This window comes from Urocitellus parryii, chromosome 4, assembly GCF_045843805.1.
Source record: "Urocitellus parryii isolate mUroPar1 chromosome 4, mUroPar1.hap1, whole genome shotgun sequence".
In the NCBI taxonomy this organism is placed as follows: domain Eukaryota; kingdom Metazoa; phylum Chordata; class Mammalia; order Rodentia; family Sciuridae; genus Urocitellus; species Urocitellus parryii.
This window is the reverse complement of record NC_135534.1, coordinates 31,893,602-31,912,957: the sequence shown is the minus strand read 5'-3', so window position 1 is coordinate 31,912,957 and position 19,356 is coordinate 31,893,602. Positions and strand designations below refer to the sequence as shown.

At 47.2% G+C, this 19,356-nt stretch overlaps 1 protein-coding gene and 1 long non-coding RNA gene across 2 annotated transcripts in view; both read right to left on the bottom strand.

Moving 5' to 3' along the window:
* The window catches only part of LOC113193845 (uncharacterized), a 65,072-nt gene extending 57,565 nt beyond the window's left edge, over window positions 1-7,507 (bottom strand). Inside the window, exon 1 of the long non-coding RNA XR_003302191.2 lies at window positions 7,274-7,507. This is a non-coding gene — a long non-coding RNA (uncharacterized LOC113193845). The remainder of the gene's footprint in view (window positions 1-7,273) is intronic.
* Window positions 7,508-13,089: 5,582 nt separating this feature from the next.
* On the bottom strand, window positions 13,090-16,251 carry C4H11orf91 (chromosome 4 C11orf91 homolog). The gene is made up of 2 exons (XM_026404787.2): window positions 14,740-16,251; window positions 13,090-13,438 (listed from the first exon to the last, which is right to left on the bottom strand). Exons 1-2 carry the CDS (start codon window positions 15,227-15,229, stop codon window positions 13,353-13,355), a joined length of 576 nt encoding a protein of 191 aa, XP_026260572.1. The 5' UTR covers window positions 15,230-16,251; the 3' UTR covers window positions 13,090-13,352.
* Between the last annotated feature and the right edge of the window lie 3,105 nt (window positions 16,252-19,356).

Genomic DNA, 19,356 nt, shown 5'->3' with positions numbered 1-19,356 from the left:
TGTGAGTCACGCCCTTGATGCTGCATCCTTACAATGGCAACGTGACCTAAAATAAAAGTTAAGGCTGCCACCAGATGTCTTGCCTATGGAACACCGGAAACAGCTAGACGGGGGGCACGGGGTCTGCCAGTAAGCTGAATGTGGAGCTGGATTTTTTTATGCTTTATCTCCCTCTTCTGGGATTCATAGAGATGAAGCCAGAGGTTGGTTGTGAGCTCCTAAGGAAGTCCATTTTCTGGGTCAAGTTTCAGCAGCATGAATGGAAGGGGCTGGGTAGGTTTAAGACTGTGAAAAGCGAAGAGCCTTCAAATCGCCAAAGTTGCTTTGTGTTTTAACATTCAGGGACCCTGGAGACTAAAAGTTTGCTTCCCTTTTAGCTTAAGCCTTCTTTGTGACCAATTCTTTTAGAAAGGGACCTAGTAAGGGCTGAGACCAGAATCCAGACACCGTAACTGAGCAGACGTTAGCTCTGGAGAAGGGCTTCAGGGTTGTCCTTCTGTTAGAACTGTCTTTCTCCCAGGAACATGCATGCTTATCCTATTGATCTTTCATTTAAATTTCTGGGAAACTCTGATAGAACCTTTGAGGGAGCCATCCTTTTTATCCATCGTTGAGTGAACATTTCCTGAGCGCTATTGTGCCTCAGACTCAGTGCTAAGGGACAGAGATTCAACAGTGAGCAGACGCAGCTCCTGCCTCTTAGAGCTGGTGGTCAAGGAGATCAGTCCTTGTGACCCAAAGCCCAGCACATTAAGGGCTCACCATTCATTCAGAGCCTTTTCCACCCATAAAAGCCAGCCAGAGGAAAACCCAAATCCACTTTTTTCTGGAAGCATTTAGATTTAGAAAAGGACACACTTTGCTGTTGCATCTTCTGATTTCCTTCTCAATTTTATCTTGAACCAATTTGTAAGATGCCCACAGAATCTCCCCCAGGGGGAGAAGGAGAGCAAATTTCCAACCGCCAAGAATCAGCAAATGTTAGTTACAATCTCAAATTTCTGGGCTGTAGCCACCCAATGAAATCAGGAGCCCCTGTGTAAGAGAAGGGATGGCCGTGTGGGAACTATTCTATGCAATCCAAGTGGGAACATTAGGAAACGTATTCTTTATGGATGAAACATAGTCCCCCAAACACCCTCATTTTGCCCGTATACATAACATGCCATTCAAAATGTATCAGATGATTATTTAGCCTCTGAAACATATCATTCTATGGAGCAAATCCAAACAGGCAAACTGGGTCGAATTTTTCACTAATTCTTTTCTTTGCCACACAAGTCCATTTAGCTTAATTGTGCTTATTTCTTGGCAAATTTACATGTGAAATAAAGCACATTGTCTTACTGGTAACCTTACTTCCAAAGTGTCGGCCGATATTTGTGCTTGCAATTTTGTCTTTTCTCACAATATTTCTTTCTCCCATTTCCCCCACAAGAACAATATTTTAACGAGCATTTACAGTGTTCTCAGGGCCTCAGACATGGTCATGGGATGAACCAATGCGGCTTGCTGACTTTGAAATGATAGAATCCCAGGCTCCTTGAGTTGGAAGGGGATTTGGTGAGATTTATCCAACTTTGGGGTTGGATTAAAAGCCATCACCAGGATAAATCTTATATGTGATATCATTTACCTGGTCAGAGATTAAGCCATAATTAGAGCTTCAAAAAAGGCAGGTACTCAAAATAAGAGGGAGTAGAATAGAGAAGTGAGAGAAAGATGGGGAGGGTTTTTGTTTGTTTGGTTTTGGTTATTTTTAAGGGAAAAAAAGGATAGTGTGGTGGTGGATTCAACTTTATTGAACTTCTTTATCCTTATTTTAGCATTTAGGATTGTTTTTATTTTAAATTACATGTAGGATTAAAGGCACCAAAATCTTTGTATTGTGGGACGTGAAATGACTTTACACTGGCTCCGAATCTACGTCACGAGCATGGGGATCACACTTGAGAGGGATCCCTGCTGTGTGACTCAGCTTTTCATCACTGTGACAAAATACCTGAGAAAATCACCTTAAAAAGAGGAAAGGTTTATATGGACTCCTGGTTTCAGAGGCTTCAGTCTATGATCAATTGGCCTTGTTGCTTTGGGGCTGTGGTGAGTCAGCACATCATGGTGGGGTGCACCCAATGGAACAAGGCTGCTTACCTCTTTACCAGAAGCACACATGTCCCATCCCACCTCTTTGCAGAGATACCCCCAATGAAACAAAATTTTCAACTAGGCCACACCCCTTAAAGTTTCCACCACATGCCAAGCTGGGGACTCGGCCTCTAACACGTGGGCCTTCGGCAGCCATTCCAGATCCAAACTGTAACGCCCACCTTAGGATTTGGGGCCTTCCAGACCTTGGTTTGACATTTGCCTTGACCTCATTCTGACTCTGTGTGACTTCAGGTAACTCACATCTCCTCCCTGAGCCTTTTCTATGGAATGAAAAGAAGACCCAGTGACCACAGGCACTGCAGAGGGGGGAGAAGAGAGTGCGTAGCTGACCACTGCACAGCACTGTCCACAGTCAGCACGACAGAGTGCTGATTTCTGTGTAGCCTCTGCTGGGATCCCTCTAGCCATGGGGAGCTCTGTGTCTTCCAGAGCTGCTGCCTCACCCATCGATCACCTAGGAGTGGCTCCTGTACTCAGCCTCATCTGACCCACCCACTGTGGGCCACCTCCTTTTTCAACAGCCCGGGATACCAATAAGCCATCAGTGCAGAGGGCAGCCTCCCACCTGGGCAGACGTGAACAGTGATATGAAAGGGAAGCTCCTCACCTGGCTGAGATGACACAGAGGGGACCCGCCCCCAGCCTCCACATATTCTTGGTGATAACTCCCTCCCACCCTGGGAGCTGTTCTGGGCAATCGACGCCCCAGGACGTAAGGCCCTGGTCCCAGCGTCTCCATAAGATGCACCTGGGCACGGTGCGTTTAAAGGAGTAGCAGCAAGCTTAGAATGGCAGAAACCAACTCCCAGAGTCCTACAGTGAGCAGATGGAAATAAGAGTCCATCAGGGGAAATCCCATACGATTGCCCTCCTGCCTGCAGCTGTGTCCTGAAGGTGGAGGTCACCCCCCTGTGATCGGAGAAAACTTGCTGGTCCTCACTTTGGAGTCCCGTCTCGGTGATCGTCACATTTGCCCATGCAGATGTCCTTCGTATCAGCTCACTGAGGTGGGCACAAGGAAACAGGGAGACAATAATGGTTTGAAGCCAGTTACTAAAAATTGAGCTGAAGGTTTAACACCTCGGGCTTTGGAGCGGCTCACTCAAATCCTAGCTGTGTGCCTCTCGGTGCCTCTGTAAAATGGGGTCGAGAACATCTTCCTCGTGAACAGATGCTGTTCATGGAGTGCTGAGCACAGGGACAGGCACCGGGCAATGCTTCACTGTGGACAGTTGGCATTGGCGGTTGTGGTGTTATGGTAGAGCTTGAGAGAAACTCCACCACCCTCCCATCCTGTGCTCAGACCCCAAGACACTTTTTCCAATGCCCGCTGGCCCTGTTGCAATGGTTGCATTAAGCATCTTTGCTCTGTTCCTAAGGACCATGCAATGACTTCAGTCCTTGAAATGCACCTAAACTGTGATGTGGGGTCTGATGGGCATAGTTCAGATTCTCACATCACCCTCGTTCCTATGTAACAGGCTGTATATGACCTCTGCAAAAGGCCTGCTCATGCACGCATATGTACATGCATGCTCACACACACTGATACACATGCACACTCACACACGCTCACACACGCTCACGCGGAGCACGACGAACAAGTAAGCCTGTCCTGATCATCAGATGACTTGCTAAGTCACCTCCAGGAGGGAGAAGAAGGGAACCTGGATTCCTGGAGGCTTACCTGGTAGAAGGAACTACCACCTGGAGCCTTGGAGATGCAGGGAGGCCACGCCATGGACCCTCCGGGTCACCTTAGGCAGTGATTTTAGTTCTCTGAGCCTTATTATCTTTTTTTCTGTCTGCCCCCACAACAGTGAACCCCAGAAACCCACCCTTCATTAAAACTCAAAGCTTCCCTCTTTCCAAACAGCACGATCTAATCAATCATAGAAAGGGAGAAAATGGACCTCAGCTGTCCATGATGGTAGCTACTAACTCTATGAGGTTATTTGATCTTAATTCTGAACAATTAAAATGAAATAAAATTTAAAATCCAGTTCTCTGTTGCAAATACCATATGTCAAATCTCAATAGCTATGAGGCTAATGGCTACCATTACTAAATGGCACAGATAAAGAATATTTCGATTGTTACAGAGAGTTCTATCAGACAGCACTCATTTAGACCATCCAGCCATTATGGATAATAACAGTGACAGATAATAGTCATTAGTTCTAGTATAGATATTAGATGTACACCTGCAAAATAGGAACTAGGGAGCTAAACAGCAGAAGAGCATACAGTTACTGGGTACCTACTTTAGATAGTGCTGTGAAAGGAACCTGTCCCCACCTTGCCCCTGGTTCCCATACTGAAACCCCAATCCCTAAAGTGACGGGATTTGGAGGTGAATTATTGGGAGATAATTGTGTTTAGATGAGGTCATGAGGGTGGAGCCCTCCTGAGGGATCAGTGCCTCTATAAAAACAGGAAGGGACACCAGAGCTCTCTCTTTTCCATGTCATTCGAGGACACTGTGAGATGTGGGGGCCATCCATAAGGCAGGAAGAGAGTCCTCACCAAGAATCAAATCAGTTGACACCTTCATTTTGGACTTCCGGCCTCCAGAAATAGGAGTCAATGAGTCTGGTCAAGCTTCTGTAATTCACATGAACTGGGTTCTTCACCCTGAAACCAGTTTTGAAAAGAGCACATCTTCCTGGGGGGAATACCCAGCGTGCCCTGTGGCTCTCAGCAGGAGGCCAACTGCAGCCTCTGGGAAAGGCCAGGGCCGTCCCTGTGTTTATTTTTGCAATGAATGTCTTCAGTGGCTGCAGTGTCTCCACCTCCCCAAAGGTTTCCAAATGGATTTTCTTCTAGGTAATGATGAACAGACAGCTAAATGTCAGCCCTGGATGTGAGAAGACTAGAGGGTGGGTTGGGGGGTGGGGGTGGGGTTCCGTGCACTTCTAAATCTTTACTGCCACCTGGTGGTCAGTTTGTATTAGGAGACTGGAAACCTTGATGCAAATTGCTCAGTGCACCCAAAGAGGCAAAGAAGAGGGTGTGAACCTGGGCTGCACCCACATCCAGAGCCAAGCAATGAATGTATGTTATCATCTCAGTCAACTGACAACAGCCTCAGGCAGGGAGAACTTTCCTGCACACTTTCGAAGTGAGAAAAAGGGCTCAGAGAAGCTGAAAACCTATTTTATTTGAAGAACATTTGCATGAAAATTTACATGCATTGTTCCCAGAGCTACTGAAGGTTTGCACTGGATTTAGTTAAACTCTGAGAGGAGATTAATAATCCTGGGTTTATTCATGATTATTATTATCCTTTTTTGTGAAAAGATCAATGGAGTAACAAACATTTATTGAGTATGTGCTTTAAACTGGACGTTATTCTAAGATTCCTGCACATTAACTTACTTAAACTTCATTCTGACCTGTGAAGTTGGGTACTGTTAATCCCCTCATTTTTCAGATGACAGAATGAAGACACAGAAAGGTTAAGTAGTTTTTCCCAAAGTCACACAGCTTGTGTATGCTGGGATTTCAATGCAGTCTGGCCGCAGAGCTAATAATCTTAATCACTACATTATATACCATCTCCCAGACAAGAAGGGATATCTAAGGCCCGTCCCTAATATCAGTTAAAAAAAACTCAAGGCACCGTGAAATCTATACTGTCATAAAGAGCCACCTGACCCAGATGGTCCCTAGGATATTGTTATATCTAGATCATCCTTTCTTGTGACTTTGTGATCATCCTTTCTTGTGATTATGCAAATTAATGTTTCAACAGATTGGGCCATAAGTCACACTGTAAGACCAGGAGCCGTGTTTCCTTTTTTGGTCCACAGCCATCCACATACTCAACAAGCACAGGAGTGTTGTGCAGAAACCCCAAGCTCAGGAGGATGATGATGACAGCAGCCCTTGCCCCAGTCACAGAGGAGCGGGGGAGCTGGTGATAAGTCCCAGGAGGCAGGAGGCTCCGAGTGCAAAGGAAGCTCAGAGCAGGGACACAGAACCCAAGCTGGGGAGAAGAATCCAGGAAGACTCCCTAGAAGAAGTGACACCCCAGCCATTGGGAGGGGAGTACATCTCGGTTTCTGCTTCCTTCCAAGGGCAGGTTCTACCTGGCCTGTCTCTGGCTCTTCTTTCACTCAGCACTCAGAGTTGGAGAGGGACTTATGTGATTCACAATCTGGGGACACATAAACCAGGGTCATGTGACCACACACTGCTCTTCTTTAGAGAGAACCTCCTGCTCACCACTATGTCCACCTGGAACCCAACGTCACTCCTCTGAGCTACCCAGGAGCTCAGTTGTGAGGAAGCTGACTGCAAAAGGCAGGAGGGGGCAGCAGAACAAGATGGGAGGTGAGTGGCCTGGATTCCTGGTGGCTCCCAGGCAGATGCCAATCCACGTGAGGTTCAGGAAGGGGACATGCGGTGGCATTGTCTGCCAGAGTCCTTGTTTGGGTAGGAAACTGCTCTCCAGCTCCGAGTGGTTCGAGGTGGGGAGGGGCTACAACCACAGAACCCGCATCACTCTCCAGCGTGGACAGAGATGGCAGCGTGACACAGTCTGGGCCAAACGCATTTCTCCAAGAAATGGCAGCTGGAGCCGAGTTGGACAGCAGCAGTGTCCCCTTCTGTTCCTCCTAAATGTTGGCACAGCTATTGTTGAAGTTGCCCTTGGTTAGTTTCTATTCTTATAACCAAAGAGCCCTACTGTCCGCCATGCTCCTTACTTGGACGTGAGATGCCATCCTGCCTGGGAAGAATGTTCTGGCTCGCTCTAGTAGAGTTACCCCTGCCCCAGCCTGCCTCCCTCCAGGCACTCACCCCCTCACCACTGGGTGAGGGCTGAGCTCTAGGGTGGGGAAAATCCAGCGCTTCTCCATTCCTGCTGGCCTGGCCTCCCTCCAGCTCATGCCTGGCTGCCCCCACCACTCCTACACCCCTGCAGCTCAACAGTGAGGGCTGTGTCCTCCGCAGACTGGGACTCCCAATTCGTGGAAGTTTCGCGTCTGTCGTCTTATTTGTCGTCCACCCCCACACACAGCCATCCTGGGAGAATGGTCTCCATTCTACAGATGAGGAAAGAGGTTCAGAAAGGTTAGGTAACTTTCCTAAGGTCACATACCTGGTGAGTGACAGAATCAGGATATCACTGAAGGGAAAAGGCCAGTGTCCTGAGGCACCAACATAGCACTCAGTGGGAGAGGAAGCTTTGAAGCAGCCACTGGATCTCTCTTCCTCCTGTTCCCAGAAACCAGGCCTCACAGTCCCTCAGGCCTGACTCCTTTGTCACATGTCATGAGGCAGAGATGACTAAGATAGCAGAAAGTTTTTCCAACATGCTGGAATCTGTATTGCTGTCAGGATTAAGGGTCAGGATGGAAAAGAGAGATCATGATACAAATAGCTGGCTGCATGTTCTATTAGGTTTCATGTTCCATCCTCCCTCAGCTGCCGCTGGAGGGGAAGGGCTCAGCCCTCCTCTACAGGCTGTTCCTCTGCTTACCCTGGTTTCTGGAAGGTAGAAATAGCTAATCTGATAGGTCAGGTCTAGAACATTCCTTGGCCCCATTTCCATCAGTAGATAGTCAGTACCATCCTGCGTTTTTCCATCCTCTCCTTGAGTCTGTATAATAGGCAGACCCAGGTCAGCCTGTCATCGCAGGGAGGCAGGACCAACTTCTTTCCTGCCTGTCCACATCTGCCACTAAGTGGGCAAACCAGGCTGGAAGCAGCTGCAAGCCTCACTTCTATTTTCAGCTCAACTTTGAACATTCTGAAGCAACAGTCTCTCAACTCAGCCATAAAATAAGTGGTGCTTTTGTCCCCCACTTAGCAGGAGTTGTGCTAATAAGTGTTAAACACCCAACTCTTGTTGGGGGGCAAAAACAACACTGATCTGCCAGTTTCCATAATCTGACAATTTCCATATGTACATACTCTCACTGTGGCCAACTTCAAGGTGCCAACACAACATCATTAGGAAGGCATTCACATTGGCATACCATTACGTAGTTATTGCCAACCTACAGATGCATTAGGCATAAGCAGCCTCAAGAGCAGAGATAATAGTAAAGTATAGCAATATACATATACATAGACAGGAAATGATGAACTGTCAATATTTATCTTAGTTTTAAATATAGTTTAATTGTAAGTTAATGCCATTTAATTTTTTAATAATAGTTGTGTTTAACAGTTCACAAAATTCTTGAACATTGGATAATCTGCTCTTGTGAGCCACACATACTGCTTCCTCCAAGCCACCCTGCTTATCCAGTATACCTGGCAATGGGTGTTCCTGCCATCACACTTCCCAGTGCATATTTTCCTTTGGGGGAACAACCTCTTCCATTCCATGTTGTTCTGGAGAAGCTGACAATCACACGATCCCCATCCTACTGGATGCTGATAACAGGAGTTATGACCAAAACTGGGCAAGCTGTGGGGCGAGTGGTAGATGCCAGGACTGGGTCCGTGCATTCCTAGGAACTCACCCCACTCACCCACCCTTACTTGGTAAGTTGTGGGCAGCAACCCAGACAGCCCAAACACATGCCTGCTAGTATTCATGCTTATTAAAATATCCTGGACCTACTCTCCTCACCCTGATCTCTTGCAGGTTGTGCTCCTTCCCGGCAGGGTCACTGGGACTGATTGTGGCTTTATGCAAGGGCCACACCTCCTGTTCTGCAGGGTCTCTTACCACAGAGGCTCTCTGTTCCTCCCTCCCCTTACTCTTGCTGGTGGTTTCCCACCCTACCTTTCATAGTCAAGAGCCTGTCTTTGTCGGTGATGGGGAGTTATATTGGATAGCTTCTAAACAACAGGAGCTTATTTCGTACAATTCTGGAGGCTAAGTCCAAGATCAAGGTGCTGCCAGATTCTGTCTGATGAGGGTCAGGTTCCTAGATAGTGCCTTTTAGCTGTGACCTCACATGGTGGAAGGAGGGAAGGAAAGGCCTTTTGGCTGAGATTGATACCCTTATAAAAGAGTCCCCAGAGAGTCCCCAGAGAGGGGACTCTTTTATAAGGGTATTTATCTCATCCGTAAGTGTCTTACCTCGAGATCTAATCAAACTTCTAAGTCCCTACCTCTTAAAACCATCATCGGGCATAGGTCTCAACATGTAAGAGGCACAGTCAGTCAGTCTGTAATACAGTCCCTTTATTTATTTGAGGGCTGGGGGTGAGGGAGTACTGGGAATTGAACCCAAGAGTGTTTTACCACTAAGCTATATCCCCAGCGCTACCACCCTCCTTTGAGACAAGGTTTTGCTAAATGGGTAAGGCAGGCCTTAAACTTCATTTCAATCCTCCTGCTTCGGCCTTCTGATTTTAGCTGAGATTACAGGCGTATGTCACCGCCCCTGGCCTAGCACCATTGCTTTATTAAACTCTTTTGAATTATCCAATTTTTGTGTGTCACTGTTTCCTGCCAGAACCCAATTTACCGTCACCCACACTTCCTACTCTGCTCTGTTCAGGGTGTTCGCATGGGGGCTTTGTGGCCCAGCAAGTAAGAACACAGGCTCTGGAACTGGCCCCTGTCTGAATTGTACTTACTAGCTGTAATATTGTGGCCACATTACTTTATTTCTTGGTGCCTCAATTTTGGCCACCTATAAAATGAGGATAGCAGTCTCTACCCTACAGGATCATTATAGGTACTAAGTGAAATGGTCCATATATAAACCTTAATGTGTGATGCCTAGAAATTGCCAGTAAGTAGAGATTATATTGTTTTAACATAATATATGATTATTAACTATAGTCACATGCTGTACAACAGATCTCCAGAACCTGAACATTCTTTCTGAAATTTTGTGAACTCTTCTTTGGCCTTTTCCAGATTCTTTTTCCCCTGAAACTGGAAACCCAGAATTTAAACCTGGGTTGAAAGGACATATGCCACATGGACAGCACTTAGGCACCCCTGCCCCACCCATACCCCTGGCTCCCACTGAGCCCACTCAAGGCCTCCACAAGAACTCCCGAGTGCTGTTGGGAGCTGGGACTTTAAGACTAAGCTGTGAACCTATTTGCTTCTCCAGCTCTGGTCTGCAGGAAATGGCAGGTGGGAGTTGGTGGGAATGAGGTCTAATGGCAGCTGCCTGGCTCACCTGTGCTGTAGCAGAGGTTCCTGCTGCAAGTTCATTTACAGCTGTGTGTGTGGGCACTGAGGCATCAGGGCTGAGAAGATATGGGGATCATTGTCCTTGATGGCTTGCCCTGTCACCTGTTATTCCCAAGGCACCAAGAGATGCAAAGGGATCTGAACTTCTTGAAAGAAATGCCAGATGCTTCTGTTTTACAGCTCCCTGGAGCTTCTGCATCTGTACCTCACAGAGGATCATTTGAGCAGTCTTACAGACCTGAGTTCCACCCTGGCTCTGCCGTGTCCTGGCTCTGTGCCTGAGGGTAAGTCACTTGACTTCTCAGAGACCCTACTTCCTCACTTTTAAAACATGCCAAGAATAGGACCCATCTGTCACAAGGTGGTGGGGAGCAGCAGATGAGATCACTCACATCAACTGCTTTCCTTGTGCCTAGCACACGTGGGAACTTACTAAATGGCCACTTTATATGTTCTGGGTTGGGCTGTCTGGACTCTGAGAATGGAAGAACAAGGCCCCCTGAACATATCTGTCTCCATATGATCTCTGAACTGGGTTTTCTCCATGCTTGGTTTATTCTTATTCTCGTTAAGATTTTTCAGCCCCTTCCCATTACTGGTCTGGTGAGCCTGAAATTTTCTGGGAAAGCAAAAGAGCTTCTCTAGCAGCAATCAGCCTGGGCTCGAATCTGGCATCTTCCAGGAAGGAGAGATAGGGCTCCAAATCCCCACGCAGGGTGGGAGGGCTCCTGTAGGCAGAGCTGAGTCTGCCAACTCTAGGGAGAATTTATATAGTCTTTATTTGGTCTATGTACCTGCATAGTGTTTTGCAAACATCTGAAGTCACTGCTGAGATTGAGAAACAAGGAGCCCTTACTTACCCTGTACCCACATTCCTATCTTGGCAATACTGACTGGAGCTAGGTGTCTGTTCCCCATAGTCTCCCTTGGCTTCCTGTCTTCAGTTGCAGGGTTTCCAGACTTGCAAGCATGCGCATTTGCATCCGTAAGCTGGAGGTTGCTGCACATGCTTCTGTGTGTGAATATACAACTCCCAGGGTTCCCACCACCTGACTTTCTCACTGGCATCTACACCCCCATACCATAGATGTAGCTTCCTATCATTGCAGATGGATCATCCGTACTCTCCTCTAAAGCCAATCTCTCTGCTAGGAGCTAAATCCCACCACCACCACTCCCACTATGGTCTGTTCCTGTTCCCTCCAAAATTCACGCTGGAAAATGAATCCTCAATGCAACAGTGTTGGGAAGGGGGCCAACACATAACCTGAAGGAAGTCTTATACCATATCTTAAGTAATTTTGTCCATAAAATACTTTCCTGATGTAAATTTTCCACTATGGTGTCACATATGCTCAAAAAGTTTTTGGTTTTGGAGCATCTTGGATTTGGGATTAGAGATACGCTATAATTGGCTCTCTTTCTTCCTACTCCCTTGCTGGTCTCACTTGATCTCACCCTTCAAATACACCTACACACCCGGCAAATCTGCAACTTATAGCCCCAGTCCAAGCCTTCCTCTGAACTCCAGGCTTAAATAGCCCCCAGCTACATAGCATCTCCATTACCAAGTCTAGATGTCTAGACAGATGAGCCTCACTTATCTCAGACTAAATAGCTGATCTTCTCCCCAAAACCTGTGGTCTCCTGTCTCAGACCTCAGTAACCCTGTATTCCAACCCCCTCATTGCAGCATCATTTTTTTTTTTAGGGCCACTAGTCACTACTGCCTCTTAAATGCTCTTCCCATGTGCCAGCTGAAAGCCCTATGGTCTATTCACAGCGCATAGGAAGAATCTTTAACCTACAAGTCAGATCATGTCACACCTTGGCTGAAAGCCATCTAACCCCTGCCACTTGGAGTAAAGGCTGGTGTCCTCATCAGGGCTGTAAGATCCATGGACCCCTCTGGACTCACCCCCACCACTCTCTCTTCGTGCCTCCTGCTCCAATCATCTGGGCTGTTGGCTGCCTTTCAACAATGCTGGCATGCTCCCCCTTAGGCCCATCTGCCTGGAACATTCCTCCAGGTTCTACATGGCTATGACCCTCAATCTCTTCCAAACCTTGTTGAAAAGTACCTCTCAAGAAACCCTATTTGAGCTGGATACTGTAGCACACCCTGTAATCCCAGCAGCTCCGGAAGCTGAGGCAGGAGATCTAGAGTTCAAAGCCAGCCTCAGCAACAGCAAGATGCTAAGCAACTCAGTGAGATCCTGACTCTAAATAATATACAAAATAGGGCTGAGGATGTGGCTCAGTGGTTGACTGCTGCGGAGTTAAATCCCCAATACCCCTCCCCTCCAAAAAGAAACCCTATTTGAAATTCTACTTTGCCTTCCTCTGATCTCTCCTTACCCTACTTTGTTTTATCCTCCTAAGCATGTTATCTTCTTGATACCATATTGTGGTTTGCTATTTTAAAATACTACCTGTCAGTCTGTCTCCTGACCCCATTCTAAGGAAGGGGCATGGACATACAACAGCACTTGACAAGTATTTCTTGAATACTACACATGAATTTCTAGGAAGAATCATGGCTCTGATAAGACTAGTAGAGAGTTTTGTGTTCCAAAAAAAATATTTTTAAACAAAAAATAAAACACTAAACATTCGTATGGACTAAAAGATGTTTTTAGGGGAAAAACATCTGGTTTTAGTTCTGGTCCTCAAAGAACCTTTCTGAGCCTCTAGAGATACAGCAGCAGAACTGAATATCTATTGCCCTTGGTTTCTTCTAATTCCCTCCTACACATCCATCCTTCTGGTTTGTGTGAATGTGGTGATATTGGGGGGCCCTTCCTCTCATGTCAGGAAACTCTGAATGCTGGCTTAGCAGCAGCTTCAATACCCTATAAGGGACTTCCCCCAGCAGCGGCACAGAGGAGAGAGACCATGAGATTTACCACACAAGTGGGTATTGTATGTGAAGTATGTGCTGGGAGCAACAAGAACAGCAGTAAATACAGAACAGAAAATAACCATCTTTGAAATGACAACAAATGGGAGACATTATCTAAGCACTAACACCTATGGAGGCGGCTGCCCAGCTCTGGAGGGCAGCAGCTCAGGACAGAGAGGCCGACTTCTTTCCAGGTTGCCTGGTCTTCAGTCCTTGTAACTTCTCATCTTTTAGCGCCTTCAGGAATTTATCTGCAGGAGAGCAAAACAAACAGCTGTAGTAGAAAGGAGGACTTTGCCTAACTCTTCCTAAGCAAGCTTCTAGGAAGCAACTGTGCTCCCTACGTGAGCCCCAAACCATCTGTGATCCAAGGCAGGGGTGGGGGATGGGTGGGAAAAACCCAAAAGCCAAAACACATCTAATGGGGAAATACAGTGTCAAGAAATCCAGGAGTTTGGGCTGGAGTTGTAGCTCAGTGGTAGGACGTGCCTAGTACGTGAGGCACTGAGTTTGAACCTCAGCACCACATACAAAATAAAGGTATTATGTCCATCTATAACTAAAAATTTAAAAAAATTTTTTTTAAATAAAAAAATCTAGGAGTTAGATAAACCCAAGTTTTCTAGGGATTGTTTTCCTTCCATGGCTATAAGAAAAGGTATGTTACAGGGTGTCTGATGAATCAGAACTATTCTCATGGCCCCATGGACCTAAGCACTTAGGTTATTTCATAATTCCCTTCCTTGTGTGGCAAGGGCAACCAGTTTGGTTTGTGTGAATGTGGTGATATTGGGGGGCAGTTGGAGTGGTCTTTAGCCAGAACAGGGATGGGAAAGGGCAGTTTATGGCTACTGAACACTCTACTGTGCAATAGGCCCCAAACCATCTTACCCTTCGACATGGAGAAATTGGCTCCCACACCAGAGGATACCTGCCCACATGAGCACACCAAGTCTGGCCTGGTCCATATCCCTAAGACTTTGAATCTAAAACCAGATGGCAAAGTCCACTTGGTGAGGGACTAAAGGGACACAGGGAGGCAGCCCTCCAGCACTGAAAAGTGAATGTCTCTGGGGTTCCCCTTACAGACACTACAACTGATCCTCACCTACTTCCCCCACCTCCCTCCAGAAGACTCCAGTTTAAGAGTGAACATTAAAGGTTAACTTCTCTAGAGATAAGAGCTGTCCGTGGTAGGTGAAGCTCCCTACTCAGGGATGGGGTATTATTGTGCAGGATTAAAGTTCAGAATGCGGGTAGTGGCTGGTGAAGTTTCAGGTGTGAGGTTTAGAATCCAGATTAATAGAATAGTTCAGGATGTAATTTGAGACTAAAGGGTCCAGAAATTTCAGATGTGTGGTTGCAGGGAGGAGTCGGTTGAAATCCAGGATGGGGGTGCGGGTCTGGGTTCTGGGGGACAGATTTTTGGATCAGGGACTCCTGGGGACTGGAGTCTGAGCCTAAAGCCACATTGTGGGGCTCAGCATGGAGCCAACGAGGGAGCCAGGGCAAAAAAGGATGGGCTCAGGTGGCCCCTGAGGGGGTCACGCACAGCGCTGGGAGTCGAAGCCATCCCCAGTGATGGTGAGCAGCTCCAGCTCCTTAATTCGGATCTCCAGCTCGCACAACTCCTCTGGGTGGGAGGCGGAGGCAAGCCGTGGGGTGGCGGGGCCGGGGGCCAGGGGTGAAGCAGCCCCCTCGGGGCCCGGCGGCGGCGAGTAGAAGAAGCGCAGTGGCTCGTAAGGGATGGAGGCCAGGCCGGAGGGCCACGGCGGAGGGCAGGGGCGCTCGCTGGGGGGACCGAGGCCAGGCGGCGGCGGAGGGGCCGGGGCCGGAGGTCCCTGAGGCAGGGGTCGGCCCCCAGCCACCCCACCGGCCGGCGCCCCGCCGGCCTTCAGCGGCACGAAGAGCTTCTTCCAGATGTTGAAGTCGCTGAGCGGGGACGAGGAGATGCCGCGGTCGTAGAGGGAAGGGAAATAGAGGGGCGGAGCCGGCCGCTGGCTCATCGTGGGGCTCTGACTGCCGCGCCGCCCCTTCGGCATCTTTTGAATGAGAGGCTGCGTGGGAGGAACCCCGCGCCCAGAGACTCGCGCCGGGGCCCCGTGTCGCCGGGGTTCTCGGGTTCCACAGGCCACGCCCCGACGGAGCGCGGCCCCACCCTTTCTCTCCAGCCCCGCCCTAGACAGGCGGTGCTCTGAAGTCCGGAGGCCACGCCCCAGAACGTGGCCCGCCCATTGACGTCAGGGCTCGCCTCTATGGTGGGAAGGCCACGCCCCAAGGCCTAACCCGCTGGTTAACGCAGCGCTGCCTTCCAGCCTGGCCGCTTGGCTGCTCCAGCTGCTCTTCGGTTCCTCCAGCCTGTACGTGTCTATTCTTACCCAGAAACAGGAAGCAAGGAGTTGGCCCAGGCTGCGAGAGAAAACCTTTTTCAGCCTTTCTCTCCTTTTATCAGGGAGAGAAAATGTTTCCCAACAGTCTCCCCCTGCGCCAGCACACTTCCCTCATTGCCTTAGTGACCACTCCTCCCTGCAGATCCCCGGAGACAAAAGTGGCTGACTGCTCATTCCCCACAGTGGCGAAGCAAAGGAGAAGAGGATTGGTTGGGAATGGCTGTTAGAACCAATCCATGTTTCTCCGGCACACTTAGCAGTGTCGTAGAAGATTTTGGAAAACAGAATTCTGGTCTGGATTTGTAATGGCCCTGAAGGAAATGATGAAGTTTTGTTCTCTACCAAATGTACAATATCAGGGGCTGACAGGTAACACGATAACCACCAAAGGAAATCCTGCTGGACCCACCTCAATCAGTTCACTTGTTCTTCATGAGAGACCTGGACATTCTGTCCAAGGGACGTGCCTAAGTATGCATATGAATAGCCTGTGAGTATTAGTCATAGACTGGGGGAAATAAATTTTCCTTGAGAGCCTCAGCCTAATGTTCGTTGGTGTAAATGCATAAGGAGTCAAAGTCAGAGTCAGTAACAGCTCTACAAGTGAATGCTATATATACACATGCTGTGTGTGTGTGTGTGTGTGTGTGTGTGTGTGTGTGTGTGCATGTAGCTACAAAGCAAACAGATGTCCAAGCTGGATAACTTTTGGCAAGTTGTTTGACTTCTAAGTAAGTTTTCTATCAAATAGAAATAAGAGAACCAGAATGCCTCCTTGAGTTATTTGTGATTATCAAGCAGAAGAACAGTGCTTCAATGTGTGAAGCACTTGAAACTTAGAAACTATGCCCAAATGCAAGGGGAAACTCTCCCCACAGAGAGGCTTATCTGCAACTAGGGAGCCCCCCCCCCCCACACACACACACACACACTTAGCTGTGAGCTTCTTGAGGGCAAGAATCCAGCCCAAGGATCCTCTAATATTGAGCGTATAATAGGGCCTCTAATCCCAGCAACTCTAGAGGCTGAGGCAGGACATCCACCTCAAAACTTAGTGAGACCCTGTCTAAAAATAAAAAATAAGAAGGGGTGGGGATGTAGCTCAGTGGTACAGCACCCTGGTTTAACCCCCAGTACTACAAAAACAACCAACCAAAAACCTCACAGGGAACTGATAAGTATTTGAAACTTTTTAAACAGTGTTATATGTAATGGGAACTAAAGGAGATACCACCCTAAAATATGCCACTTATGGTGTAAAGAATTATTTTGAGGCAAAAGCAATTGAGAAACAGCAGTCATAAAAGAAACCCTGTCTGCCCCTTCCTGCCTAAAATCAGAGTATAAATTTCCCATTGTGAAGATGTCCTTCCTCCTGTCCCATGCCAAGAAAAGGACAACTCATTACTGAGAAGGTACTAACTTCAGTCTAACAAATCTTGCCTTCCTGCAGTTTCTCCTATTTGTTTACTTTACCATAATTGATTGTCCCTAGAAACTCAAACATTTTCCCCCTTTCTCTGGTCACTTTTCCACAATTTATAACCCTTTTGTAAGTGGCATATATAAGTTCTCAAGCCTAACCACTTCTTTGGGCTTCCCCTTCCTTTCTACCCTATGTACATGTGAGTAATAATTCTTTTCTTCTGTTACTCTCTTTTCAATTTAATTCACAAGCCCCAGGTACAGATACAGGAACCAAGAGAGTAGAGGAAAAATGTTTTTCCATCCTGTAGAGAACCATCATAGTGGTAAGAGCCAGGTATTTGGACTTACACCTGGGACCGAGTCCTGGATTGACATGTACTTGGTTGCGTGAATGAAACTTTTCTGGACCTCAATTTTGTTTTTCAGTGTATTTTTTTAGTTGTTGGTAGACACACTACCTTTATTTTACTTTTATGTGGTGAAGATCGAACCCAGCACCTCATGCATGCCAGGCAAGCGCTCGACCCCTGAGCCACAGCCCCAGCCCCTCAGTTTTTTAATCTATATAATGGAAATAGTAATGGCACCTACTCACTTGGATATTCTAAATGCCTAATCATGATATTTGCTCAGTAAAAGTTAGCTTTTGTTATTATGTATTGAAGGTCCTTAGAAGGGAAAGAGATTTTGCCATTATGTTTTGTAAATGATGAAATATAATCACATTTTTACATTTATATATCCTTTTGAAGAGGAAAAGCTTAACAGATTTCCCACCCTTCCTTAACTCCAAGATAATCTGAATAGATTTTATACTGGATAGCTTAAATTATATCCATGTGGTTATTGCTGGTAGTTATTTAAATAAGAAACTGATGACAAAAAGTGTTTTCTCTAACAACTACACAATAAAACTCAAGTGTCTCAATCAACAAACATTGAGATAACCCCAAATCTGAAGATAAAGTCCATAGGGGGTAATAAGAAATCACAGTAGATAAGGCAAAATTCTATAGGTTGTTTTGTTATGGCAAGATTGCAATAAATCACCGAGTTGATTTTAAAGCAGGAGACAAAACCATTTTTATTCACCAGCCAGCAGTCCAGATTCACCAGCTGGTGGGCCAAGGGGCAAACTGCAAGTCTACACCCTTTGACACCCTCCAAGAATTAGAGTACACCTTTATAGTCGTATGCTATGCTAAGCAACTGTTGATGGGACAGAGGCAGGATGTTCCCACCGGAGAAGCATTTCCTACATGACATGGAGTCTCAGAAAAAAAATAGAGTCTATTTAGTCATTTCCCATATAGCCTGGCACATAACAGTTTGTGCAAATAAATCTTCTGAAAACTCAGGTTGGTGGTGCAGAGATACAGCAGGCTTAAATACAACTTAAATAAAACCCTTCCCTTCTTGGGTTTCAAAGCTCTGTGTCACCTGCCTCTTACTCACATTCCCCATTAAGCACCAGCTGTTGGAGCTGGATCCAATTCCAAACACTCTGAGCCCCACCTTCCTGTGGAACCAATGGAAAGGCCTTTGCAATAAAGGTCAGCTGCAAAAAGTGGCTCTAGATCTGGAAGGCCGTGGGCTTGCTAATAGCACTCCTCTGGACAGAGCCCTCTCACCCAGTGGAGGGTTAGGAAAGCCACAGGCTGGGCTGCAGCCTTTCCTGTTAGAGCAAAGAACAGGCCACGGTCAGGCAGGTGGGTTCTTTCTTCGCCAAACTCATCAGTCGGTTGGAGCATAGAAGTTCCTCTCCAACACTCTGACTTCCACTCTCTGTTTAACTCAGGCTGAATCACTGCCGCTGCAGTTGGCATTTGGAATTTTTGTTTGCAGAGCCCTCTCCAGCCAGGAGGGAATGGAGCTGCTGAGTCATTCGCCTGCTTCCCTCCATCATCCCATTGCTTCCTTTGGAGATAATATAGAACGCCCCCTCTGGCTGGTTCCCCTAGGTTCCCTCCATTGCTTTAGCTCTGCGTCTGGACACCCTGCCAGCCATGGGTGCTTGGCAGTTTTTGGGGGGTCCTGTAGTGTTTGTGGCTTGGAATGCAGGTTGAATAACTCTTATCCAAACTGCTTGGAACAGCCGGGTGTGGCGGCACATGACTATAATCCCAGGGGACTCAAAAGGGTTGAGGTAGGAGAATTGGAAGTTCAAGGCCTGTTCAAGGCCTCACCAGCTTGGTGAAACCCTGTCTCAAAAATTTTAAATAAATAAATAAATAATAAAAATGCTGGAGCTATAACTCAGTGGTACAGTACCCCTGGATCCAATCGCCAGTACTGGAAAAAAAAAAAAAAATTCCCAAATCGCTTCAGACCAGAAGTGTTACAGATTCTGG

What these genes read in the sequence shown, in the direction of transcription:
- C4H11orf91 (XM_026404787.2), bottom strand. Translation starts at nt 15,229, where the DNA reads ATGCCGAAGGGGCGGCGCGGCAGTCAGAGCCCCACGATGAGCCAGCGG. An exon ending in TGGCTTCGACTCCCAGCGCT is followed by an intron (nt 13,439 to 14,739) that starts GTGCGTGACCCC and finishes GCTCTCCTGCAG; the next exon opens with ATAAATTCCTGAAGGCGCTA.